This window comes from Ursus maritimus, unplaced genomic scaffold, assembly GCF_017311325.1.
Source record: "Ursus maritimus isolate PB19 unplaced genomic scaffold, ASM1731132v1 scaffold_17, whole genome shotgun sequence".
Taxonomy (NCBI): Eukaryota; Metazoa; Chordata; class Mammalia; order Carnivora; family Ursidae; genus Ursus; species Ursus maritimus.
This window is the reverse complement of record NW_024424119.1, coordinates 36,828,521-36,854,486: the sequence shown is the minus strand read 5'-3', so window position 1 is coordinate 36,854,486 and position 25,966 is coordinate 36,828,521. Positions and strand designations below refer to the sequence as shown.

The 25,966-nt window shown below is 40.0% G+C and overlaps 3 protein-coding genes across 5 annotated transcripts in view; 2 read left to right on the top strand and 1 right to left on the bottom strand.

Annotated features, from left to right (window-relative positions):
- The window catches only part of CTNNAL1 (catenin alpha like 1), a 59,321-nt gene extending 43,974 nt beyond the window's left edge, over positions 1-15,347 (top strand). The window contains exons 12-19 of the mRNA XM_040631685.1: positions 5,030-5,067; positions 7,419-7,466; positions 7,559-7,713; positions 11,079-11,127; positions 13,893-13,949; positions 14,092-14,205; positions 14,866-14,949; positions 15,088-15,347. Of these exons, the coding sequence (XP_040487619.1) occupies positions 5,030-5,067; positions 7,419-7,466; positions 7,559-7,713; positions 11,079-11,127; positions 13,893-13,949; positions 14,092-14,205; positions 14,866-14,949; positions 15,088-15,153 (611 nt within the window). The 3' untranslated portion in view covers positions 15,154-15,347. The remainder of the gene's footprint in view (positions 1-5,029; positions 5,068-7,418; positions 7,467-7,558; positions 7,714-11,078; positions 11,128-13,892; positions 13,950-14,091; positions 14,206-14,865; positions 14,950-15,087) is intronic.
- A 976-nt stretch (positions 15,348-16,323) lies between these two features.
- ABITRAM (actin binding transcription modulator) lies at positions 16,324-23,284 on the bottom strand. 3 transcript variants are annotated; one of them, XR_572720.2, is made up of 7 exons: positions 23,135-23,284; positions 21,992-22,043; positions 21,265-21,394; positions 18,301-18,377; positions 18,153-18,222; positions 17,774-18,062; positions 16,324-16,861 (listed from the first exon to the last, which is right to left on the bottom strand). XR_572720.2 is itself a non-coding variant. In XM_008707929.2 (6 exons), the coding sequence occupies exons 1-6, from the start codon at positions 23,211-23,213 to the stop codon at positions 17,925-17,927; spliced, it is 546 nt and encodes a 181-aa protein (XP_008706151.1). In that variant the 5' UTR covers positions 23,214-23,284; the 3' UTR covers positions 16,923-17,924. The 3 variants fall into 3 exon arrangements, 1 of the variants encoding a protein (XP_008706151.1); XR_572719.2 differs by lacking the exon at positions 16,324-16,861 and adding an exon at positions 16,923-17,159; XM_008707929.2 differs by lacking the exon at positions 16,324-16,861 and having other exon boundaries at positions 16,923-18,062.
- Positions 23,285-23,396: 112 nt separating this feature from the next.
- Positions 23,397-25,966, top strand: part of ELP1 (elongator acetyltransferase complex subunit 1) — a 57,307-nt gene continuing 54,737 nt past the window's right edge. Inside the window, exon 1 of the mRNA XM_008707928.2 lies at positions 23,397-23,760. The gene's annotated coding sequence lies outside the window, so the exon portion shown is untranslated. The remainder of the gene's footprint in view (positions 23,761-25,966) is intronic.

The following is a 25,966-nucleotide window of genomic DNA, read 5'->3' as shown; positions in this document are numbered from 1 at the left end:
AATGTTCTAGAGTTCCTATTGAAATTCAGTCATTTTATATTTTATCTAAATTGTTTTTTAACGTTAGTACAAAAATTCTTCTGTAATACACTTATTCAATGATTTAATTCTACTAACTTCATAATGAAATGAATGTAGTTATTTGATTTTTGAATTGCTTTCCTTCCACTTGGATGGAATCTCTTTCTTTGATGACTACATAATCTTGGAAAATTTCCTGTGGTGGGTAAGTTCACTGGTATTTCTACAACATGTAGAATAGCACTGCATAATGTATAGGAGGGCGTCATTTTTATTCTTTATTTTAATAACAACTGGGACTTTTGTTTATTTTCCATTGTATAGTGCGTCCTGTTATTTATGGTTATGTGTTTTCATGTATTTTTTTCCCTTTGAATGGCTTCTGTTGGTGTCAAGCATGCTTGTTTTTTTTTAAAATAAAGTGTCCTTTAAGCCACTATAACATCAAATTACATATTTATTTTTATTGACTTGAACATCTAAACATTTCATATTTTTAAAAATACCTATTTAGGATAATCGTTGATTTGCTTTTAAAAATCAGGAAATTAGATAGACTTTGTAAATGTAGCATAATTTGTAAAGTATAATAAATGTTTACCATGCTTTTACATTTAAAGATTTCTGTGATAGCTAGTCTAAATGGCTTATCATTTTGATGCTTTTATAAAGTATTTATAGGCACATGGATTTTTATGTGAGGCAAGTTGCATATATTAAAAGGTAATATCTGAAGAATGGTCATTAGCTATAGGACTTGTTTAGGAAAGGAAGAAAGTGACTTCCCTGTCTTTCTCAGCACTAGCACCCACTACAGATAGACTAGAGCTGAAACAAGAAAATCCTATACTTGATGTTTGGACCACATAGTCACTGTGGTTTCTTTTACTTTCAAGCTGGGTATTATGTAAATGGTCTCTTCTCCAGGTTTGGATAACCTATCCTCAAAAAAATCAGGGTTACCTTAACTTAGGGCTGAAAGAAATTCCTCTGTAGGTGGGAAACTCTGCTGCCTCGATCAATGGTACATCCATTGTCTAACTGGTAAAGTATCTTGCTGTTCAGAAGGATCCTTATGTGGAGCTAACTGAGATAGTGTTGGTTGATTTCTTGTACTGCCTTTCTTTGTCCCGACTTTTATCATTAAGCTCATAAGAACAGCTTTTCTGACAAAGAATTCCAACTCCGGGTTAGCCATTACTGATTGGAATGAGTCCAGTGTCACAGTGTTGCTTTTCCTGTTCTGTATGGTTATTACGACAGGCTGGCCTGTTACCTTGCACCTGTCCATTACTTTCCATACAAAGGACGGAGTGTATTCTTCAGATCCTGATTTCTCTCTGCTACTGTTATAACTCATGTTATGGCTATTATTGAAAAGCCTTTGCTGTATTCTAGCTACCTTTGTTCTGCTCTGAATATCTTGACTCTCATTACTAGAAAAATTATCAGATATATTTGCAAGGATCGTTTAACCCACCAATTAAAGCAAATAACATGGTAAGCAATGAGAAAGGGACTCAGAGCTAGGTCATTGTCCCCCTTACCCTGAGACACGCAAATTTCACAATAGGGCCTCCTGGGGTTGTTTTAAGAACCCAAAAATCAATACTTGTCTTCCTGCCTTTCTCTCTTCATCCATTTCTACCTTCATACCCAACCCTCCTGGGATGCCGTGGTCTTCATATTAGAAAGGAACAGATCAGAAAGACTCCACTTTCCCTTAATAATGAATATGTAATCATAGCATTTAGAATTTGAGGTAATTTTAGGTAACTAAATGTTGAAAGAAGCCTTTTCTCACACCTTGTAGACTATCTCTCCTTGAAAGAGGCTGAATTTCTCTTGTTCTGTTTGAACCATCTTAGAATTAATATGACTAGGCTTCACTTTATAGGGATGTCCCTAATGGTCCTGTTCCATAGCTCTGCGCCTATTTTATCACTTGGCTGATTGTATGTGTAAGGTGCTGTTCACTGAAATGGGATGCATAGAAAGAGGAACATGCTTATGGATAGATAAGAGCTTATTTGGGGAACATGGAGTTTGATACAAGGGAGTGACCCATCCAGACAAGAGAATGAGATGATGATAGTAGAAATGGAGATAAGAAGACTGATTTAAGAAGAATTTTACAGGTCATATTGGTAGGATTTGGTGATTAATTGAATGTAGAGGTAAGGGAGAGTTTGAGCATGACGACTAGGTTTGGATTAGAATACCCCAATCCTACTCCTGTGGTTAGCTCATAATCGCCTCTCCTTCAGTAGTTAGCGATTCATTTTCAGTGGGTCTGGGGACATCATCTTTCTGATCATGCCATATAGAGCTCCTTCCAGAATCAAAAAAGCTGATTGTGGAACGTCTAATGGGGAATTATATAGCACATCTTTAGTGGAATAGTGAGGCTTTTCTGTCCTTGGGAAATTAGCTTTAGTTTGTAGAGATGCAGAAGAGCTCTGGGTAGTGAAAATGAGGCAGCATTTCTCAGTTAGGTTTTCATAAGAGATCATTTAGGTACTCCCATCAGATGAAAGGGGCTCTTGAGCTTAACCCTGAACTTAGTCCCTCTGGAGGTGTAAGGTGAGAAGTAAAGATGGTGCAGTTGTGGTGTTGATTTAGGGAATATTAGACAAAGGATTTTGGGAGTATTAAGTTTATGATACTCCTGTGAAAACAGTGCTTTGAAAACAGGTTTATACTTCAAATATCGACTATGTTCTCCCCATAAATATTCCTGTTTTTCCAGTTACTTCTGATGTTTATAACATGTTTTCACCAGAGATAGAAATTGTTTGTTAATGCCACTTTTTTAATTTGATAGAAGAGCTAAACATAACTGAGTCAATAGATTCACTCTGCTTAGAATCAGTGGCAATAATAAGGCTTGTATGGAAAAAAACAGCTATAAAATGATTCAGAGTAATGATTTTTGGTATCTTTATCAACTTTTTTTTTTATGATTATCAACTAAACTTGGCTTATATTGGAATTGGGGGAAAGAGGGACAACCTTACCTGCAGAGCATTTGGGGAAAAGCTATCTTGAAGAATGATCAGTTTTGCAATTATCCTCAAATATGCAAAGCATTCTGAGTCCAACTAAATGATGGGAATAGAGAGCAAAACAAAGTAGCTGTAAGACAGCCTCGGGGACTGGACGTGCCAGTGATTAATTGGTGATGGTAATGCCAGCAAACCAGATCATATGAAGGCTCCTTTTTTCATTGCATTTATTTCTCCCTGCCTTCTGGTTTCTTTAACTCTGTTGTTTCTCGGAGAAATAAGAGATACTAAGATAGGTGGCTTTTTTTTTTTTTTCTCTTGGAGAGTAAATGTGAACATTTCAGGGTCATAGGCACTATGGAGTATCACAAGGGTAGATAACACAGGATTGCTCACACCTGAGCTAATTATGCTTAAGTAATGATTATGCTTGTCTCTGCAGCTTATTAAGACCACTTTTTAGGGATATTATGGACAGGATTTGAACTTTGAATTAAGATATATCGTGAATTTTGAGGTTCTAAATGACTTAAAGTCTTCTATTAATCTTTCACAGCTAAATCAGGCACTTTTTATATCACGGCTAGGAGGTAAGGCCTGGAAATCATGTGTTTAAGTTTTATTTTTCTTTCACAATTCTGAGAACAGAAAATCATTAATAAAATTCCCTTACAATTCTGACATTACAAAGAAATTATTTGAACCATAAGGCTATTACCGAGTACCAATGGCTGACCTGTAATGACAGTGCATTTTTGAGATCAGCATTGGTCAACAGAAATGTAAGATGAGCCACATATGTACTTTAAAGTTTCTAGGAGGCACAAAAAAAATTTCAAAAGAAACAGGTGAAATTCATTTCAATGTTTTTTACTTAACTCAATGTATCCAAAATATTGTTACCATTTATAATCAATACTTAAAAATTATTAATGAGGTCTTTTACATTTTTCCCCCTTTATATTAAATCTTCAAAATCCAGTATGTATTTTATACTTACAGCACATCTCAATTCAGACCTGTCATGTTTCAGTTGCTCAGTAGTCATGCATGGCTGGTGGATTCCATATTCAATAGGACAGTTCTACATGAAAATTTAAATATGTTATGAACAGGCTCATGCTGTTCATGTAACAGTCATTCTATAAGAAAGTGTACGACTTAGTGCTCTTACACTGTATTTACTCTCATTAGGTGAAACTGTGTGAAATTGCTGTTTTTGTTGATCAAAGTGGTTGAATATCAGCAATTTCATATGGTTCTACCTAACATATTACAGCTGAACAAACTCCCATTCCTTGAAATCAAGAAACAATTACTGTTCAATCTTATCGTGAATTCTTTCCCCTATTAACAAATTAGGCTTTAAAAACAATCTACTGTCCATTGTAACCTGACTTTATACATAATCCGGAAGTTTGAAATACGAAAGCAGCACAGGGGTGAAGTGGGCATCACATGTCGTCTACCTTTCCTCAGTTACTGTGCTTCCTGCGTGTGTTAATTCACAGCTGAGAGACTGTTAATTTGGTTTACTTCATCTTCCTATCTTGTATGTTAGGGTTGCTCTCTTTGACTGAAAGAATACTTTAAGAATTTAGCTGTAAATGATTTGGTTTGATAGTCACAGAAAAGGAAGCAAGCACTGATAACCCGTACTGATAAAAGAAGCATCTCGTGTCGCTAGAGGCAGGCGGCTGTAAAAGTGCACCGGGAATGAAGCCTGTTGTAAATATAAGTAAACAGCACTGAGGTATTTTGCCTTTCTGCCATTACGCTGGGGGAGGTAGAGACTGTCCGACCAGGTACCTTAGAGATACAACTGTTGACAGCCTTCATGTTCCCCAAATTGCGATTTTGTTTCTGAAACACGTGTAACTAATAGACTAAATTATCAAAACTAATGTACTAACCTTCCTAATTAATATTTTAAAAAATTAAATGTGAATAATAGAAAATGCGCTAATAGAAAATTTGTTTTAAGTTATATGTGTTATTTGTAGGAGAGAAGTATGGCTACCTGTCACTTCCAAAGCCAATGGTAAGTAGCAGAGTTTTGTACATTTTGGAATGTTTTATTCAGAACTCAAATTATAAACTTGAGACTGAAACGGCTGCATCTGACTGCATTCCAAAATAGTGTCCACTAGATGGCCAGCGTGGTGACATATATGAAGGTGGTTTCTGTACCTTTTCAGGCAGTTCCCTTTCATTCTTCATGAAACACTTTAATAATAATCATTTATAAAAATAAAAATAATGAAAACACAACTGAATTAAAAAAAATAAGACAGGGTGTAAAATTCTAAATAAAATAAACCCTCAACACCTTGAGGCTGTGTCTTCAGTGCTTTATCAGTCGCTTTAGAGTCTACCAGACGGAGGAGGAGGATACAGGTGATGTGCCCGTCTGCACAAGGAGGGGCCAGACAGATCACGGATCATCTCTATTTGCCAATGAACATAAGGGGCAGCTTGTATTTGAACATGTGTGTAGCTTTATAGCTTCCCCACATTCATTTTCTGTCCTATTTCTTCTATAGTAAGCAGCATTAGAATGTCTCAAAAGGGCTATGTTCAATGAGCAAATATAAACCATGAGACAGAAGAAAAAGGAAACGTTGAGGCTCTTCTGTTCTGCAGGGAAACCGGTAACAGAATAGCTGGTCAGAGTATCAAGTTGTGGTCATAAGAAGGGAAACAAAAACCAAGGAGATATACATATACTTCGAAGGCATTGATGATGACCTGTTTCTTTAGCTAAAGGAGCTAGGGTATTTTGTTTTACTGTATTATAATTTATACTTAGTGTACATCTCCTCAATGTGTGTATATGTGTGTGTTTATGGTTTGAGTAAATGTTAAAAAAAAAAAAAAAGGTTAAGGTTACCAGCCTCTCCTGCCCCTTTATGTACACTAGCCTCGGCCATTCTGGAACTCCTGCCCCAATTAGGGGAGCTCCCACCAGACCTCAGATTGAGGGGAATGGCCAACCTGAGCTGCCATTTCCTGAGAGCTTCGGCATATATTTTTCAAAGAAACATTGCTATTGGTAGTGGTTTCTATTCTTTTTTTTTTTTTTTTTTTAGATTTTATTTATTTATTTGACACAGAGAGAGAAAGCACACAAACAGGGGAAGAGGCAGAGAGAGAGGGAGAAGCAGGCTCCCTGCTGAGAAAGGAGGCCGATATGGGGCTTAAGCCCAGGACCCTGAGATCATGACCTGAGCCGAAGGCAGACACTTAGACAACTGAGCCACCCAGGCGCCCCAGTTCTTTTTCTTTTTAAAAGATTTTATTTATTTGAGAGAGACAGAGAGCGTAAGGATGGGGTGGGGGGAAGGGGGAAGGGCAGAGGGAGAGGGAGAAGCAGACTCCCCACTGAGTGGGGAGCCCGATGTGGGGCTTGATTCCAGGACCCTGAGATCATGACCTGAGCCAAAGGCAGATGCTTAACCGACTGAGCCACCCAGGCGCCCTACTATTCTTCATGGAAATAGGCATCTGTTGGGTAGCCTGGTAACCTAACTGCGATGTTTTCACCTCTGCTAGGGGAACTATATTCTGAGTTCCATATAGCTTACACAGAAACAAACTTGCTGTTTCAAAAATAGGGGCCCATCCAATATGTTGATTCAAATATGAAATGCTACATTCTTTTTTTTTTTTTTTAAGATTTTATTTATTTATTTGTCAGAGAGAGAGACAGCCAATGAGAGAGGGAACACAAGCAGGGGAAGTGGGAGAGGAAGAAGCAGGCTCCCAGTGGAGGTGCCCAATGTGGGGCTCGATCCCAGAACGCCAGGATCACGCCCTGAGCCGAAGGCAGACACTTAACCAGTGAGCCACCCAGGCACCCCGAAGTGCTACATTCTAAGTATAATCTAGTATACAGCCTGGGGTAGAGGATTAGGACCTGGGATGTCAGTGACACTAGGGTGCTGAGATTTAGCCCTCAAAGGGCAAATTGGTTAAAGGAATTGAGCTCCAGAGTTATAACATTAGGAACATGTGGAAAACTACATATAGTGGCTAATTTTACGACATCATTTTATAAAAATAACTCAACAGAGGGGCCAGGAATGTTTGGAGGCATAATTACTGGACTCTGAGAAGACCGCGGAAGTCTTTAAGTCCTTCTGGGATGTAAACTGCTTTCCCTGGTCCCGAGTTTCTAACTACTTACGTGTTCAAAGCTGAACTCACATGCTGGAAGAGTTTTTGCAATTAGTTGTTTGTTTCAATTTAATTTAATATAGTTTAAGTATGTTCTGAAAATATTTAAATTAAAATTTTATTATATGTCATTTGTTATGCTTTCTATTACTGTTGCATTTCCTCACAATGAACTGTACTGCTTTTTAAGATGTCTTAATCTTTTTCTTGTCATAGAATAATGCAAACCCGAAATCATTAAAGTCAGACAAGCCTGACGCTGAGGTAAGACCTTTTTCTTTTAACAGTCTTACTTCCAATCTTCCTTTTATATCAATAATGACAATATTATGGTGATTAAAATGTGTATTTTATAGGAGCAAGCCAAGATAGCAAAGCTTGGACTTAAGCTGGGTTTGCTTACCTCTGATGCCAACTGTGAGATCAAGAAATGGGAGGATCAGGAAAATGAAATTGTTCGAAATGGGCGGAACATGTCCAGTATGGCCTATTCTCTGTATTTATTTACTAGGTAAATATAGTTACACTTTGATCCTTTTAAATCATTTTAAAAATATTTGGTGTAAGGAAAAACTCATGTTAAATCATTGATAGGTTAAAGTCAATTTCAAATATTTGGTAAAAAAGACTGTAAGTTCTTATGATAATTGAGTGAATGCAACAAGAAGACATTTATTTAATTAGGATTTAGATTCAGAAGATAACCCCTCCAGGTTTGTGTCCTGTTCTTTTCATAGTTTTGAAAAAATTTTGCATTGTGATTTTTGTCCTTCTATGTATCATTCTCTCTCCTAGCCAGCATCAGTAAGTTTAGAAAACATGCCTTTAACTCTTTATGGAAGTGATTAATAATTGATTAGATAATACAGATCAAAGAGTGGAACCATGAGGACTACCACCTCAGTAGGGTGCCAAATCTCCATGAATCAGTATTCATTAGATAGCGGGGAATTTCCGTAACTTTACTATTACATGACCTACGTTCTCTGTCTTGTCTGCATTACAAGACTCTTATTAATCAAATGCCTCATTGAAGTCCACGTTGATTACATTCCACAATCTTCTGTTAAAATAATCTATACGTGTGGTATAGTAATTCCATGTTGCTAAACATTTATCAGTTATCTGCTCAATAATCTGCTCTAGAATTTTCTCAAGGAATGACTTTAAACTTTTCACTAACTTTCTGAAATCTGTCTTTTTTTATTTTTGGAAACCTGGAAAATACTTGCTATCTCTAATGTTATGGCTCCTCTCCTACTCATTCTGATTTTGAAAATATTATCAGCAGTGGTTCACACCTACAAGTTGTTTCAGTATTCTGCAATGTAATCTATTTCATCTGGAGTTTTTTTTTTTTTCTTTTAAAGATTTATTCTTTTAGAGAGAGAGAGAGAACATGCACTTGTGAGTGGGGGGAGGGGCAGAGTGAGAGGAAGAGAATCTCCAGCAGACTCCCTTCTGAGAGCAGAGCCTGAGATGGTGCTCGATCTCAAGACCTGAGCTGAAACTGAGAGTCAGTCACCCAACCGACTGAGCCACCCAGGCACCCCTCATCTGGAGTCTTAAAAGCTCAATTAGAGTAGCTAGGATCTCCACAACTGTGTGGGCAATGAGGTTCAATAAATAGCACCCTTTTTCCTACTCAAGTTCTGAACAAAATGAAAAAATAAGCAAAAGAGTAGGCAGATAGGGGATGTAACCTTTATACTGATAAAGCTATTATTGGATGATGTAGTTTATATCCACTAGCAAGTAGGTTGTTTTTTTTTTTAAAGATTTTATTTATTTATTTGACAGAGATAGAGACAGCCAGCGAGAGAGGGAACACAAGTAGGGGGAGTGGGAGAGGAAGAAGCAGGCTTATAGCAGAGGAGCCTGATGTGGGGCTCGATCCCATAACGCCAAGATCACGCCCTGAGCCGAAGGCAGACGCTTAACCGCTGTGCCACCCAGGCGCCCCAGCAAGTAGGTTTTAAAAAATGATCTCTAGAATTCAGAAATCTTACTCTACAGGGACAGAATGCGTCTCTTAAGATACCCAGAAGAGCAGGTGTCGCCCAAAGGCAGCTTTACTTCCAAGAGAAAAAGGAGAAAGGAAAGGCCTACCACATCCAATTTATTTTCGCAAAGTCACCAAAAAGACTGAAAAGCTAAGTAAATGTCCACACTCTTCTACAGGAGGGAATAAGTGCGAGAGCTGAGAGAAGTGAGGGATGTTAGGCTAGTGAAGATCCCTTTGTACGAAAGGAAGGTCAGAAGTGAGGAAGAAGCATTCATTTCCCTCTTGATGAAGTCCTCTACCTTTTCAAGATAGCGAATTCTTCTGGAGGGTGCAGGACAAGTGATAGGAGCTGAGTGATTGGGCCTTGGTTGCAGTCATCTGTTAATACTTTCCCATACTTTCCAGCATGGGTCACCTTTCCTCCTCGGAGGTTTCCTTCGTTTTTAATCGTTTTTCTGCAAGCTTCTCCTGGGATTGAGTCTTCCTAACACAATTTTGACCTTTTTTTCTTAGTTCCTGTCTTTTAAAAATCTGATGAGTCAAATTTGCAGAACAAAGTAAAATGGAACTCCTTCGTTTACCCACACCAAATGTGCACAGATGAGCTGAAATAACACAGATCTTGACATTTGGCTACAAACATGCTAGTTATATCATGGTGATAAAAATCAGATCTTTAAACAAAAAAATTTTTTTTGACTGATGAAAACTTAATCCCATGACCTATGGAGATCATGACCTGAGCCAAAACCAAGAGTCAGACATTTAACTCACCGAGCCACCCAGGCACCCCTTGTTTCTGAGACCCATCTGTTAACCTTCACAATATCCAGTTTTACAGTTTTTCTGGGCAATTTTATAGCTTTTCCTCAGGCTGTTGTTTAAGGTTGTCTTAACAATTTATATAATTTCTCAGTAATTTATAGATGATAATTCATATTTTTTGATAATTTTAAAGATTTTATTTTTAAGTGCTCTCTACACCCAATAAGGAGCTCAAACTTACAACTCCAAGATCAAGAGTTACATGCTCTACCAACTGAGCCGGCCAGGCATCCCTATTTCTTGATAATTTATATATTTAAGATTTACTGGTGCCTTCTAGCTTAAAAAGATTTCAGACTTACCAGAGCCTTATAGGTTTTTAAATGGTTTCTGTTTCACGATTTCATTTGATGATCACAGCGGTTTATCACGGAACAGGAATAATTTGTTCACATGTCACAGATGTTGAGGCCAGAATTGGTTGTTATTAGATTTCTTCTGATTTATGCTCTTTTTAATGCATTCTGTTGTTCTCTTTGCTATGGTTTGCTTTTTGTTTTTAGAGGTCTTGGTTCTTCTTGGTAGTTTTCAATCTGACGTTCCAGAATGTTCTGATGAAAGTGGTAGCACAAATATTACTATGATTATTTTATGTACTCAGTGCTGAAACTTAAATGACGTGCCTTGTCAAAGTTTTAGAATTAAAAATGAGAGTTTTTTGAGTTTTGGTCTGATCCTCTTAACATTATGTAACAAAGGCCTTTTGGTTAAGACATATTGTCAGATCTCATGTATTTAATTTGTGAAGCAAAATGAAAAAGCTTTGTTAAAAAGGAAAAATAAAACGTAAATATTATTTGTCAGTTTTAAATTTCTTTACATTATAAAATTAACATATATAATGTTCACTGAAAAATTTCGAAGTGCCCTAAGAAGTAATAAAGTTGTTTAAGAATAAAGTCACAATATTATTAGTTTACTCAATATTACTCTTCAAAATTTGGGATCTATTAATACACAAAATGCTCTAGAACTCTTTCCTTATGAAACCAATTTTCAGACAATAACTTTTTCTTACACGTCCTTGATAATTCATTTTATTTCAGAGGAGAGGGGCCGCTGAGAACTTCCCAGGATTTAATTCATCAACTAGAGGTATGTTTTATTTCCATTTTACGCTACTAATTTAATTCTGGGCTAAAAGTGGGTAATAACAGATTTTCTAAATGATTTTCCGTATCATGTTTGTGTGCTTACCTGTGCACACACTTGCATAGAGAAAAGTGGAAAAGCAGAGGGCTTGCAGTAGCATTTTGTGGGGCTTTTTTTGGATATCTTGTGTAAAATTCAAATGTTATAAGGATAAAGAGAATGGGCTTTGTTGACAGTCAATATGTGCAATAAGTTATAAGTTTTCCAAGCAGGTGCAAATATCCTGTCAGCAGACGCATATCCTGGATACCTTCCTGAATGCTAGGAAGGCTTTTTGGCCTCTTCATTATTGGATTGGATGAATGATATTGAGTAAATGAGGACCACACATGAGAAAGCATCTGTCATAGGCTTGAGACAGAGGGTACTTGGTACAGTTTCTTTCTTTCCTTCCATATTCCTGCTAATTTAAGGCATTCAGGGAGAGACAGACATACTCACCGCTGTGCCCCAGTGTGTCCAATGGAACTCCACATAGGCCCATCTTGAATTCATCTCCCTCATTAGAGGCATTAGATTGGCAAGTGGGTTGCAAGATTACTTTCCCTAACTCTCACGTTTGTTTGCTTTTCTAGAACCAAAGGCATTCTTACATTTGAAATGTGTAATTTCTATCACTTTCTCACCTTTAATATTTCCTTTGGCATTCCCATGTGCTGCCCCCAGAGCCTCTTCAGGAAGGGATTTTAGCTTGGGAGGATGATTATCATCAGAGTCAGAAGATTTATAGAAAATATTTCTTTCATATTTTTTTCGTAAAGTCAACTATAAATGAGCGATTTCCCTTAAAACAGTTGGAATACATTCTGGATTCATTCTGCTCCATTTGGCTCATATCCATTTGAAGTCATACCACACCACAGGGGGTATTTCACCGCGAAAACCCACTAGTCACCTTCTTCCTGTGTGAGCTTATTCATTAAACCGGTGTCTACTGAGTTGTCTGCTGATGAACATGCAGCGCTCATCAAGTGTTTACTGAGCTTCTACTGTGTGTCAGATCCTGAGGGGAAGAGCTCTGTGGAGAAAAGAGAACAGACCAAAGCCAGTGCTGGCCTGGAGCTTACATTCTAGTGGGAGGAGGTAGGCAGGAGAAAGTTAAGCATGCAATGCCCATATATAAGCATTTAGAGAAAAAATCATGAAAGATAGAGCGTTGATAGAAGGGTGGCAAGAAAAGACCTCTCTAAGGGGGTAACATTTGAGTAGAGAGATTAATGAATGAGAGGGAGCTGGATGGATATCTGGGGGTAGAATATTTTAGGCAAACAGAGTGCAAAGGCCCTGAGATGTTGGGGTATGCTTGGGGGGGTCTAAAGAAAAATACGGAGGCAAATGTGGATGGGATGGAGTGAGCCAAAAGGAAAGTGGTAAGGTTTGACATCTCTGTAGCCACGGGAAGAACTTTGACTCTTTTTTCAGGTATGAGGGAAGACCCGTTGAGGATCTGGAGGAGCAGTGGCAGGATCGGACTTAGGTTTTAAAAGGTTTTTGGCTTGACCACCAGGGTAAAGGGTAGTGCCATTTACTGAGCTAGGGAACACTGAGGGAGAACACCAGATTTAGAGGGCGGAAATCAATCATTTTGTTTTGCTCAAGTAGTATGTAAAAGACTGGTGTCAGGATCGTTCAAGAATGGAGAGAGAGACTGGGAGTCATCAGCTTTCAGGTGGTTGTAAAACCATGATAGTCCAGGAGATAGACATGGATCTTGCCCCTGAGAGGTTTACAGGTCAGAAGGGAAGAGATGTAAACAGAAAGTGGTAATGTGGGATGATGAGGAACGTATGGGTAAGAGAGTCATTCTGTTTGGTTAGAATCCACATGTAAAACTCATTGGTTTCCCTTTTAAAGGATAAGGAAGGGAGCAAAGGATTATTTGACCTTGAGATCAGTCCATCCAATGATAGCAAGGCGGTAAGGCTGTTGGATAGAGTGTTAAGGTTAACCCCGAAAGCATTGCTTCCTTCTTCATGTTTTATCTAATTCATTACCAAGGCACATTACTTTTCTTCACAAACCACCCTTGCATTTTGCCATTCTCTTCTTTTTTATGGCTGTGACCTAAAGCTAAGACTCCTACCCTTTATTCCCCTGCTGTTTCTTACTCTGAAACATTCTGTTACCATTTTAAAATAATCATCCTAAATATTCCTATCTTATCTGTCCAACCTTATTTTTCACTGTTCTTTGCCATCATCCCGTTCTCCTCACTAAATTATACAATGCATGGTGAATAGTCCAGAACCGATCTAAATTGGTCCTCTCAAATGGCTGGTTAAGGAATGTGTATGGGTGACAAATTTTAGTGGAAGTGGGAAAGTTCTGTTTTGACCTCGTGTTCTACAATGCATCACCCTTTTACAGTTGAGGTGTTATAAGATGAGCCCCCGATCCTTCCAGAAGCCCACACATAATTTGTATGGTTATTTTGTATGGTTATGACCCTCCAGTGTAATTGGAGGTTTCCAGGTGTAGAGGAGCCTCTCCAGGGACTGATTCTGCATCAGGCCTGAGAAATATCTTTCTGAGTACAGTTAAACATTTGTGTTTCCTGGGGAGAAGAAAAGCTTCAGGCGTTCCATGACAGACCTTTTATGTTTAGGTTTTACTTTTAAAATTCAATAAGACAGTTAGCCATGAATATATTTCTTACGAACGATCTGTAAGATAAATGTCTAACTAATGATACTTTTCTTTTCCACTAGGTTTTTGCTGAAGAGGGCTTAAAGCTTGCTTCAAGTGTACAAGTTTTTTCAAAACAGGTAATGCAAGTCTGCCTGCTTGGTCCTGGTGGTGATGTCATGAATACCCACCTGGGGAGTATATTATTAAGGTATAAGGGTATTTAAAGTTTAAAAGATGGTTTTTGTTGGAGTTGTTATAACCTCCTAAATTATATTTCAGCTGAAAGATGATGACAAGCTTATGCTTCTCCTGGAAATAAACAAGTTAATTCCTTTCTGCCACCAGCTCCAGACAGTAACTAAGACACCTTTGCAAAATCAAGTGTTTCTAAAGGTAAAAGGAAGAGTGGGTTATTCAGGGAGACACGTGAGAAACTTTCACACTATCAGGTTTGCTTCTAGCCCATTTTTCTTCAGAGTGTTATTACCCCCAGACGGGCAGTTTACTTCCATTTTTCATGCCTTAATTGCAAGACTCATTTATCATCTGTAGTTGTAACTGACTCCAGGGAGCAGTGGGTTCACCAAATAAATCAGCTTTTTGGACATGATTACGTCCACAACACTGAGCAGCTACCCTTAAATCCTGATGTTGTCACATGTCTAACCAGACACAGATCCCTCAGAGTAGGGGCTCCCGTTGTTTGTCTTAGAGAATTTAGCTTATGCCCACAAAGCAGTGTGCCAGAAGTTGCAAAGTAGGGGGTTCACTGCCACCATTTGGAGAGTTTTAAGTGCCTAAACAGCTCAAAATAAAACAGGTTGATTTTCCATCCATTCTTCGGGGGTTCCATGAAGTGGGCAGGAGACCTGGGCAACAGGCCCTGCATTTGTGTTCTGGGGCCTCCAGTCTGCTCATGTGCCCTAATCCATATGCCTTTTGAGATCCTTTAAATTTCTACAATGACATTTTATCTGGTTAAAATGAAATCAAAGATACAGTCTTTTGAAGTACTCTTTGTAGAATTTGACTGCTTGCTTTCTGTCATTATAGGTTGATAAGTGTATTACAAAGACAAGATCTGTGATGGCTATTTTGGTCCAACTTCTCTCACTTTGCTATAAACTGCTAAAGAAGGTAAGATAGTTTTTCTGTCTGAAAATCAGGTTTTTAAAAATAAGTTTCTAGAAAAATGCAAAAGAAATAGTTACTATTTAATTTTGCAATTTTTATTTTGAAAGTAAAGTAGAAACTAATTGTCTTAACTCTTTCTAGCTTCAGTTGGAAAATAACAGATGGGTCTCAGTTACAAATAAAGACTCCGTGGACGGTAAAACTTGAGAAGCTTTTGGGGTCAGATCTCTCGAACAGCATGTGGCAAAACTAATATTTTTAGAAAGTAAATGGTCCTTTATATTTTCAGAAATTCAACAGTTTTATAAAGAAAACAATTATGAAATCTTGCTTTATTTTCTGATTATGAAACTGATTGTGATGCTTTTTGGTGACTAATAAATGCCATGGTAGTTGCTACATTCCTGATTGCGTGTGAATTTATGATGGGACATTGCCACTAATAATGTTCTTGAGAGTCAAACCAAATATCTCAACTGTCTTAATGACAGTTTGATCCAAAGAAGCTATTTTGAATGTGCTCACCTTTGGCATAAAATACCTTAATTTCCTCTTTTCTCCTTTTATTTAAGCTTATCATCTAGAACACTAACTTTCAGCAGAAAATATACAGTTGTCTGGGTGAACACAGGGGTTTCCTTAAATCTGTGGACTCTTCTTCAGTCCTTCTCTGTCCACAATTGTGACTGCCCTCTTTGCTGTCCTGTCACAGATCACCCATGCTAGTAGCACATGTTCATTCTCTAACAAGCATTTCAGAGCACAGGCTCTCTGTTGTGCTGCACGTTATCTCCCCCTTTCCCAAAAGCAGGGTCTTGGAGCCCACTCCACAGAATCTTCCAGGAACTCACTAGGAGATGGCTTTCATGTCTCCTTCTACCATAGCTGGCTGGCCTGTCTGCCTTGAACATTAGCTGGAATCCTAAGCCTATCTTACTGGTGTAAAAAAAGTCTTTGAACCAGCCTTCTCTGTACTGACTCACGGAATTTAAGATATGAGACAACAATGGAACTAAGATGTCTAAAATAAATTCTGAATAATCATGCATTTTGTATATGTGCCTTTGGAATGTTTATCATAAAATAAACAAACATCTTTCATCTTTTTAATTTAGAGCTTAAAGCTTTTCTTGTTTTTTGTTTGGGTTGGGGCTTTGATTGAAGGATCTGATTTATATGTTCTGTCCTTATAGTATAACTTTGTTTTGAAGTCTTGCTAGTGCTTGTATCCCAAAACTGTGAAATTCATTTTGAAATCTGATAGAACATGTCAGTTGTCAAACGGCAGTAGTTATAGAAGCTTGTCTGATGATTGGTATCTGGGTCAGCTATCACAATCAATATTCACAAGATCCTGAAGAACCACAGTACTACCAGTTAGCTAGTCAATATTTTATTGAAGGAAACTTAAGGTTACTGTAAGCCTTCATGAGAAAATGGGATATACTCAGCTTATTGACTTTTATAAAACACTTCCTTTATAAAAATTATCAAGCATGATTTTTATTCCCTGAAGCCAAAATATTCTTTAAAATTACAACAAAAGTAATGGGAGAACAATGTGAGACAATGTTATGTGTAAAATATATATTTCTTTTACTATCTTTAGTCTTTGTTTTCTCATGTCTTCAGGAATCATTATGTTACATGAAATGGGGGCCTGCTGGTTTGTGCTTGTGTTTCTAGCTCACAGCACCATTATGTAGGTGTTCCTAGAGTTATTACCTATTTCATGTCTGGGGGTATATTTAAGGGACTGTCATGCTGGCGCTCAAGTGACAGGAAGTTCTTCTCGAGAATCAAAAATAATTTTTAGATTTTATTTACAAAATACTTTTACATACCTGAAATGAGAGCGTATCTTCTCTTATTTAAGTGCAGTTGCGGGTGGGGAAGGGATGACTTATGACTTCAACTGTGTAAGAGGATAGAGAACCAAAGGAATTTACAAGTAAAGTGATTTCTTCTGTATTAAATTACATCTTCTGCTTTATTTACAGAGATATTTAAATGTACACATGTTGCAGCCTTTAAGAAAAAAATGACAATTTTAAAAGTCCTTCTATTTGACATTCAGTGTAAATGAATAGACAGTCTTAAACCATAAATCAGTTCCGTTGTCAGTTTAGATGATGTGAAAGTTTTTGTTCCATTCAAAGGCATCTGTGCCTTTGGATTATGGCAACTTGTCAGCAACTTCTTGGCTGGCTGCCCTGTAGCGAGAGTGTGGGATTGAGCGACCACAGTGTACGTATGCAGTAAGCAGCTTTACTCTGCGTCAGAGTACTTCCATGCTGGGAAGGCCCTTTGCATTGCAAAGCCTTTCCCTGTATCCCTCGTTTAAGAAGCCACAGTGTTACAGTCGACTTTGTGTCAGAGAGGAAGGCCGTCCGAGCTGCGGAAGGGGTGGACAGTGTACTCTGCCTCTCCCCCACGACTGCAGGGGAAAAGACTTGGGGCTGCAGAGGCGGCACTAAGCTTTTTGGTAGTGTCACTCGGAAGCACATTGGGTAAAAAAGGCCAGGTTTTTTGTTTTTTTTTTAAACTTCAAACTGAAGGAAAATTGAGGCAAAAACAATAACCATGCCATAACACTCAAACCGAAGCATGTTAAAATGTAGTATTTACCAAGGGGTTACAGGATGATGGGTAAATTATTTTTATTTTGCTACTTAAAACTCATCTGTCTTGTCCAAATTTTCCTCAAAGTGCTTTGTTTTTAATCAGAAAAACATCCTTTGCTTGCCAGTTGTTAGAAAAGCAAAAGAACAAAGTGGGTACCTGGGCAGGGCAGATCTGGGAGGCTGAGGACAAAATAGGAACCAACCTTGTTATGCCAGACAGAGAGGGAAGACTAGGTTCAGTCTGCAGATCAGGCCTCCCTGCGGGTGGCGGGGTGGGAGGCATGCTTCACACGTGTCGGTTCTTTAGCGCACGGATCACGCAGGCTGCGGAGGAGTCATTATCCCGCGCGACACTCACGAGGTAGCTGTCGCGGCATGAACGCGCGTCACCAGGACTTCTTCATACTGTTTCTGTGTCAGTAACCCTTCTGTTATGCTTTTACTTTCTTCAAATTTGGGCAACACAACCGCAATGTAGCCTTCAGTGGATGGCTAGGAAGGAAATAGAACATTTAGTACTGTCAGATGTGTAAAATCAAATAAGTATGTGGATGGGATCACCCTTTTTTCTGCCTCCTTTACCTTCTCTTGAAGAATAGATGGTTCATGGAGAATGTTTTCATTCACTTCCATCAACCGTCCTCTCACACAGCTAGTTAAAAAAAAGGTGTTTTGAAGAAAAATACTACCTCCTTTGTTTCTCCTCAATTGTAGTTAAAAAGTAACTCACCTAGATACGGTGTATTCTTCTCCATCTGAGCAGTAAATCTTACACAGAGGTGCAAGCTCTGTTAGAAACTGTGCCCCCTGATAATAAAAGGGAAGAAGTAATTAAGTGATGTATATGTCCACTTTCCTTTGAGAGCCAGTCCTCAGTGTGCTAAGAGAATATATTCCTGAACTAGTGTTTTAAGTAAAAATGACGTTAAGTACAGAAAAACCATTTACTCAAACATTTATGTAAGTGCCTACTTGGGCCAGGTACCATCAGAGGCTCTAGGGGAAAGAGCAGACTAAGATACATAACAAGTAGTTTAATTAAAAGATTAAGAATATATTTTACCAACTTTAAATGAGAAAGCTACATATGGCCAGATATAAAGATTTCAAAAGTGTAGGAAAATCCATCAATAAGCAATAATATAAAATTCAACATGATAAAGTATGACAGCAATATTATACAAAGTTACTTTAAGATTCCCAGCTTATTTTTATATTAGAACTTACTAGATAAAGGAACTTCTTTATTAGAGTCAATCAACACTTTTTGAAGCAGTGATATTTTTCTAATTAAAAAGAATGCACTTTGAGGAAAATTGGGAAAATACAGGAAAATTTTAAATAGCAAACAAGAATAGTTTACCCATTATCCTTATAACCCAGAAGCAAATACTACATTTTCACACTCATCTGTTTGAATGCTACGGCACGACTGTTTCACGTACTCCACTATTATCGATGTATCTGGTGAGATTCTGACTAATGTCTACAAGGAAGCTCCCAGGAAACTGAGGCACACGTGTCTATATTGCTTACTTTTTTCCCCAGGAATTGTTCCTATAGTTAACATGGTATCTGAGGTCAAGATGCTATTCTCTATGACCTCTTTACCACTCAAAACATTATTTCTCTCTTTCTCTCTTTTTTAAAGATTTTATTTATCCATTTGAGAGAGAGAGAACTTGTGAGTGGGGTGGGGGTGGGGACAGTGGCAGAGGGGGAGGAGGAGGAGGGACAAGCAAAACTCCAAGCTCTGCACAGAGCCAGACATAGGGCCTGATCCCAGGACCCTGAGATCATGACCTGAGCTTAAACCAGGAGTCAGATACTCAACCAACTAAGCCACCAAGGTGTCCGGCACTCAAAGCATCAGACAGCATACAGATGCTCCCACATTGGCTTCAATCATCTGCACATGGGTACTTCATTTCAAAATACTTCTCACTTTTGGGAGGACTCCCAAAGTGTGACTCCTCACTTTTGGGAGGAGGGGCTGGGGATTTGTCCCAAAGTGTGTGTCTGTCACTGGGTCTACGTTAAAAGAGCAGAAGTGTTTTGACCCCTTTTTATCACCTCCCTTGGGAAAATAAATGATTGGCGGTGCTGAGAATCAAAACTTATCTCTAATGGGTTCCAAATGCAGGTTCTTCTCTGTTTGTCAATAGTAACAATAGTGTTACTACTTTGGACAAAGATTTATCACAGGAACTTCACAAACACTAACTGTTATACTTGTAATTTGTGGACTTTATCTTTTTTTTTTAAGAGAGAGAAGCTGGGGGGGGGGGGATGGAGGAGAGGGACACAGAGAAAGAAAGATGACCTTAAGCAGGCTCCATGCTCAGCACTAGCCCAACGCAGGGCTCGATCCCATAACCCTGACATTATGTCCCGAGCCAAAATTAAGAGTCAATGCTCAACCGACTGAGGCACCCAGGTGCCCCTGTAGACTTTATCTTTTAAGAAAGGTTCATACTTTTCTAAGTCCATGTGTTTCCTGAGCAAGGAAAAATTAATTGTAAGGCACATTAATAGGGAAATTCGAACCTCAAAGGGGAGTATAAGCAAGGGTCTCCTACAACAGTGAGGGAAATTAGCAGAAACTCTTAGTATCAAGTCAGAAAATGAAGGACCTAAATCATCCACTGAAACCTTACCCAGTAGGTATGTCGGGTACTTCCGTATGTTACTGAATTGTCCCTGGTGTGATCATCTAATAAAATGTGTCCATCCTGCCTAAAGTTGTATAGGGTAGAGATAATATCCTGTACAACCCCGCACTGTGTAGAGCTACAGGGTGTGGCTAGATAAGGTATTAAATTGGTAAGGAGCAAATACTGTATTTTTTTTCATTTTTTTTTTCTGTATTTTTTTTCAGACTGATTGTTTTTTCACTACCTGAGAATTTATTTATTTTTTATTTACATTTGAAAATACATGGTAAAGAAGAGTTGGTCACCTAAATTTTATAGAACTCAGGATACTGGTTTAATAAAACTAGAAGAGACAAAATATCTCGTTATATTGGTATGAAGTTGTCCTTTCAAAGGCCCACCTTCCCCATCCTCCACCCTGGGAATGACAGGAATGGTGATACGTAACAGAAAATATGACAAATCCTACACCTCCTGAAATACCTCATTTTTTGGTTTAAGAATTTCTTCAGGGTTAAAGTACTCTTTTTTTTTTTTTTTTCAGATTTCATTTATTTGTTTGAGAGAGAGAGAACACGATCAGGAGGGAGAGGGAGAAGCAGGTTCCCCGCTGAGCCGGGAACCCAACATGGGGCTTGATCCCAGGACCCTATCATGACCTGAACTGAAGGCAGATGCTTAACCGACTAAGCCACCCAGGCATCCCTAGGGTTAAAGTATCCGTAAAATCAGCACATCAGGGGCGCCTAGGTGGCACAGTCAGTTAAGTGTCCGACTCTTGGTTTCAGCTCAGGTTGTGATCTCAGGTTCATGAGATCAAGCTCCATCAAGCTCTGCGCTCAGCACGGAGTCTGCCTGAGATTTTCTCTCTCTCTCCCTCTCCTGCTCGTGCTCTCTAAAATAAATACACCTTTTTTAAAAAATCAGCACAACAAACTGTCAGGGAAGTATGCTGAGCATACATCACTGGATTCTCAGACTGACTAGATCTATCACTACTAAGACATTGAAGATTTAAGTAGAGAATGACGGGAACATACCCGCTTAAATTTCCCAGAGACCTTGTTCTGAAGTCTGCTACAGTTGGTACTGATTTGATAGGAGATGCTTTTAATTGTTTTTCCACTTTGAAGAACTGGATGAGATTCTGCCAATGTGATGACACATATTCTATAAGGAGCAAAAATTTGATGCTGTGTTATTGGCTGGTATAATTCTTCCTCATACCACACAGGACTCCTACTGGCACAAGAATATATGAACTGACATTTGTTTAGTCAAATTATCATTGCCCCACATTTTCCTCTGGCTACTACTGGAGCTTAACTGTAGAAGGGAATGCAGTAATAGGAGAAAATGAGATTGAATATCCTTCCCAGAAGAAGGAAGAGTACTAGAAGTCTTTAGGTAGAACTGAGGTACAACTGAGAGAGAAGTAAGGCATCCCTGTATGTGTAGGATTCTACCCGTGCCTCTACCCTAGTCCATTCTCTGAGCCCTGGCAATTCACTGAGGGTGGGCACAGGCTGGTTAGTTACTTCAAGCAGTGGCTGACTGAGGGTGTGGTTCTCCACTTGGATGTTGGGGTAATCAAGTTTGTTTGGAGTATGCACTGAAAGGCTCACTCTTGTCAGCCAAACTCATAATAAACGCCATTTCAACACGGTGGAAGTTAATCATTAATGAGTATTTTTTTAATCCAAGACCATACCAGGCTACAATACCAGAAACTTTTTTTTTATAATTAAAAATTCCCAATTTGCTTACCGGTTGGAGTGCTGTAGTATACAGTGGTCCTCACAGGGTTTGCCTTTGACATCTAGAAGAATGAATGAGTCTGTTGGTTGCTGGACCAATATTTACTGCCACTGTGTGGTGTTTTCTTTGGTTTGTAGAGATAATCATGAAGATTGAATACACACTGATCATTGCTATTCCTTCATTACTTAAAAAGATATACATAAAGGCTTCCTGTAAGGTATTTAAAAAGAGATCTGGCCCAGGTGGAATCATTCATTCAATATTAAATGATCAGTAACTCTTTGCTCCTTCTTGCTTTATCTTCACTTATTAAAATGAGTACACTCATAATTCCTATTAGAAAAAGTGCCATTAGCAATGCATTCTTTATATAATATAGTGGCATACGTTTTATCAGTCAATTTTAGAGTGACCAACTCTTCTGGTTTACCCAGGGCTATCTTGATGTTGGCTCTGAAAGTCTCAGATTCTGGGAAATCCTTTAGTTTTGGATAAACCGGAACGGTTAGTCATCTGAATTTGGCTAAAAAATTGTATGCCATAATTAAAAAAAAAATAAGTACACCTATTATCCCTGAATGAAAGCAAGCAAGTAGGGGTTAGAGAAGGGTCCTCAGTGCCTCCCACCACTGATATTTACTGGGTACACAAAGCAGGACAACATGGCATCTACTTTCAAGTGACAAGTATATGATACTAGCAACTTTTAGTAAAACTGTTAGATTCGGCTTTCTATATGCCTCCATTCTAACCCAATTCTCCTCTCCGTCCCTGCCTCTACCATTTTCGACCTGATCATTTAAATCACTGTAAATATCGCCACTGCTGTAGGACTTAACCCGTCAAATCCTTGCAGGCACTCAGGGCGATAGCAATCCACCTTCCTTGGGGGTGGTGCTTCACCTTCGACTACCTTCCCGCAAGCGACCCACCCTTGAACTCGCACTGGGACCCCAGCCCCAGAGTGCGCCCGACTGTACTGCAGGCCTCCACGGCTGTGCAACTGCCATTCCCTCCGCCTAGAAGGAACAGAGAAATCCAGTTCCTTCGGACATGGAGAGGAAGAGCGTGGTTCATGATCTGTCACCACTGTCCCTACAGGATCAGGCCAAGGCAGCCGAACAGAAGCCGACATCATTCCCCACTTACCGGCTTTGTACCAGCGCGTGAAGTAGCGATCCACGAGCGACGGCACAGTCGGTTCGGCGATCGCGGGCTCAGTGGCCATGGCGACCACGGGCGCCACTAGTCCCGCCCTACGAGATCCGAGCACTTCCTCCGAGCCTGCCCGGGAGGAGGACGTGCTTCCGGCGCGCGGCCCGCGGCGTGCGCACGCGCGCTGCTCCCTGGTCCCTCCGACTCCGCCACCGGAGCTTCTAGCACTGTGTTTTGGAGTCCGACGTCAAAGCGGGGATCCAATACTATAGGTTAGGAGGGACAGGAGCGGAGGGGCAGCGACGCTCCCCACCTCTAGCTTGCCCGGGCCCTGGAGAAGGCCGGCCACGCCCCCTCCGCCTCGTGACGTCACTCCCGCGCCGCTGGGCGCGTGTCTCACCTACTTCGCTTGCTCTTCGCGGTCTCACTGCCGTGCTTCAGCTCCTACTCCCTGTGGACGAGCTCCCGGGCGGCCCCGTGCGCGTCCCAAAAGCTGGAGAGTCGCGGACGGAGAGAGGTGTGTGTGCAGCCTCGCGCGGGCTCTGGAAGGCCCGCTGCGCGTGGCGGGTGAGGCGAGGGTGGACGCACCGGTGTTTGCGGGTCCTCGGAGCTCATCGCAGGTGAGCGTTCGAACGACTCCCTCGGGGTGGAGGGCATGGAATCGGCTCTGTGGTCTGGATGTCCTGACTGAGGGGATCCTTGAGCGTGCAACCTCTGCCTGCTGCGGGAGGCCCGGGAGTGGAGTGCGGCGTGACTACCTCTGCCCTCGAGCCTTAAGTTCTCTTTCTGCAGACATGGCATCTGCTCCATCCGGGGGCTCTGCGCTGCATGCTGAGGACGACGTGTTGCTTCCCTGGCTGCACATTTACCCAGCCTCTGAATTCTTGCAGGAGTCGATAGTACCGCTGAACCAATCAATGTGCGACTGCTATTAGTGGATTGGATGAGTGTTTCGCGTTGCTTCTCGCATCTAGAGATGCGTGCTTCTCCATCTAATGTATATTATATGGCTCTCTCTCCCTTTAAGTTGTGACCTTCGTGTGGGCAGTGACAGAGGCCTCTCTTGTCTTCAGATCCTAGCACTTACTAAGTGCTCAGTAGGTGTTTCATGTGGGCCACGGACCGGGTCGTAGGATTGATTAGACATTGCAAAGGATTGAAACTATATATTGACAGCGATGGAACTAACCAGTAAATGAATAGGTTAATATGAAATGTGAGCAAAAAGAAGGGAAAGACCGTTTTCAGCTTGGGGGACAGGGAGAGTAGAAGAGATGCCATGTCCTCAAATAGAAACTCATTTGAATAGGAGAATAGCAGTACTTCGTTTTCCAGGCTATGTGTGTTGTGCTTATGAGACATCCTTGTGATAACGACAGGAGGTTGAATTGTGGATTTGTTCACTTTGGGGAGAGTTGGGGCTAGACATGTAGATCTAATCAGCATATCAGTGAGCTGCCTGATAACTTGTAGTGGTGGACATGCTAATTAGCGAAGAGGAGCAAGGGTGGAGGAGTTGCCAGAAATTTCAGAGAGGATACAGACTTGATCTGTAGTATGAAGAGATCTATGGCACAATTAAGGGCTGGGAAAAGAGTAATCGAGGGTGAGAGAGTTGGGGATTGCCGATGTAAAAGAAAGGGTACTAATAAGTTGAGGTCCTGGGGGAGTGTGAAGGATACCACTTCCCTAGCCTTGAAAAGGAGTGGGGACACTTCTGAGAAGATAAGGGAATAAGGACGTGGGTGTGAAAAGTTAAGAGAAGTTCCTTTTGAGCTCGGAAGGGTTGGAATGGGGGAGATAAATGATGAGCTCATCTTTGTCAGTGATTTTGGAAGCTCTGTGACTTGAGAACACCAGTTGTTTGCTGTGTTGGTCAGTCAGGGTCCAATCAGGAAAGTAGAAACCACACAAAATGTCAACAGAATTTAATATGAAGAATTGGGTAAGTAGCTATTAGAGGAATAAAAACGAAAGGGAGCAGTGAGGTAATGTAAAAGGTAAACTGATGGAAGTAGCTATAATACTGAGTTTAGAGCTTGGGTTCAAAACAAGGGAAGATGGCGTTTGCATGACCTAATCTTGGAGGAGAGGCACTATTAAAGCTGGGACTCACACTTCTGGTGTTGAGGACTCTGGAATTCAGAGGAGGAGTCCCACGCTCTGGATTTCAGTGCCTGGAGAGAGACTGCCTGGGTAGTGCTAGTATCTGTTGGGGTGGGGTTGATGAGGTTGGTCCTGGAAGTGCTAGGGACTGGGACCATGGGCCCCTTCAAGAATGGAGGCCAATTGCTGGGATGACAATGACTGTCGTATCAAGAGAGTCCTCAGCTCCTTCTGTCTTTATCCTCCAAATTCTTATCCTGGGGTCCTTGGACTCCAGGGCTCCACAGGTTGTTGGTTAATGGAATCTAAGTTCACAGGGAGAGATATGAAGACATTTTGATGATCTGATAATGGCAACAGTACTAGCATGATTATTATTAGATAAACTAGCATAAAAGACAGGAGACTCTACACATAGGACCTCAGTTGCCTGTCTGTTCTCTTTTCTTGCTCCTCTGTTACTTGCTTACTCCCTTCTAGTCAGACAATCTCTCATCTCAAATCTACCCATCCTTTCAGATCTGTGTCACTGGTCGTCTGTATGTTTAAAGATGAAAGATAGGTGATTTTTATATTCCTTCAAAAACCCAAGTTTTCTGTGTAGAATTAGATCTAAATTAAAAACGTGCATGGTATAATATAGGTTCAAATAATTTCCAGAAGTTCTTGAATATGAATGTCACCAAAGCTTACAAAACCATTGTTGGCCTTGATTTTCTT

What these genes read in the sequence shown, in the direction of transcription:
- ABITRAM (XM_008707929.2), bottom strand. Translation starts at nt 23,213, where the DNA reads ATGGCCACTGAGCCCGCGATCGCCGAACCGACTGTGCCGTCGCTCGTG. An exon ending in ATACTACAGCACTCCAACCG is followed by an intron (nt 21,395 to 21,991) that starts GTAAGCAAATTG and finishes TGCTCCTTATAG; the next exon opens with AATATGTGTCATCACATTGG. An exon ending in GAAGAATACACCGTATCTAG is followed by an intron (nt 18,223 to 18,300) that starts GTGAGTTACTTT and finishes TTTTTTAACTAG; the next exon opens with CTGTGTGAGAGGACGGTTGA.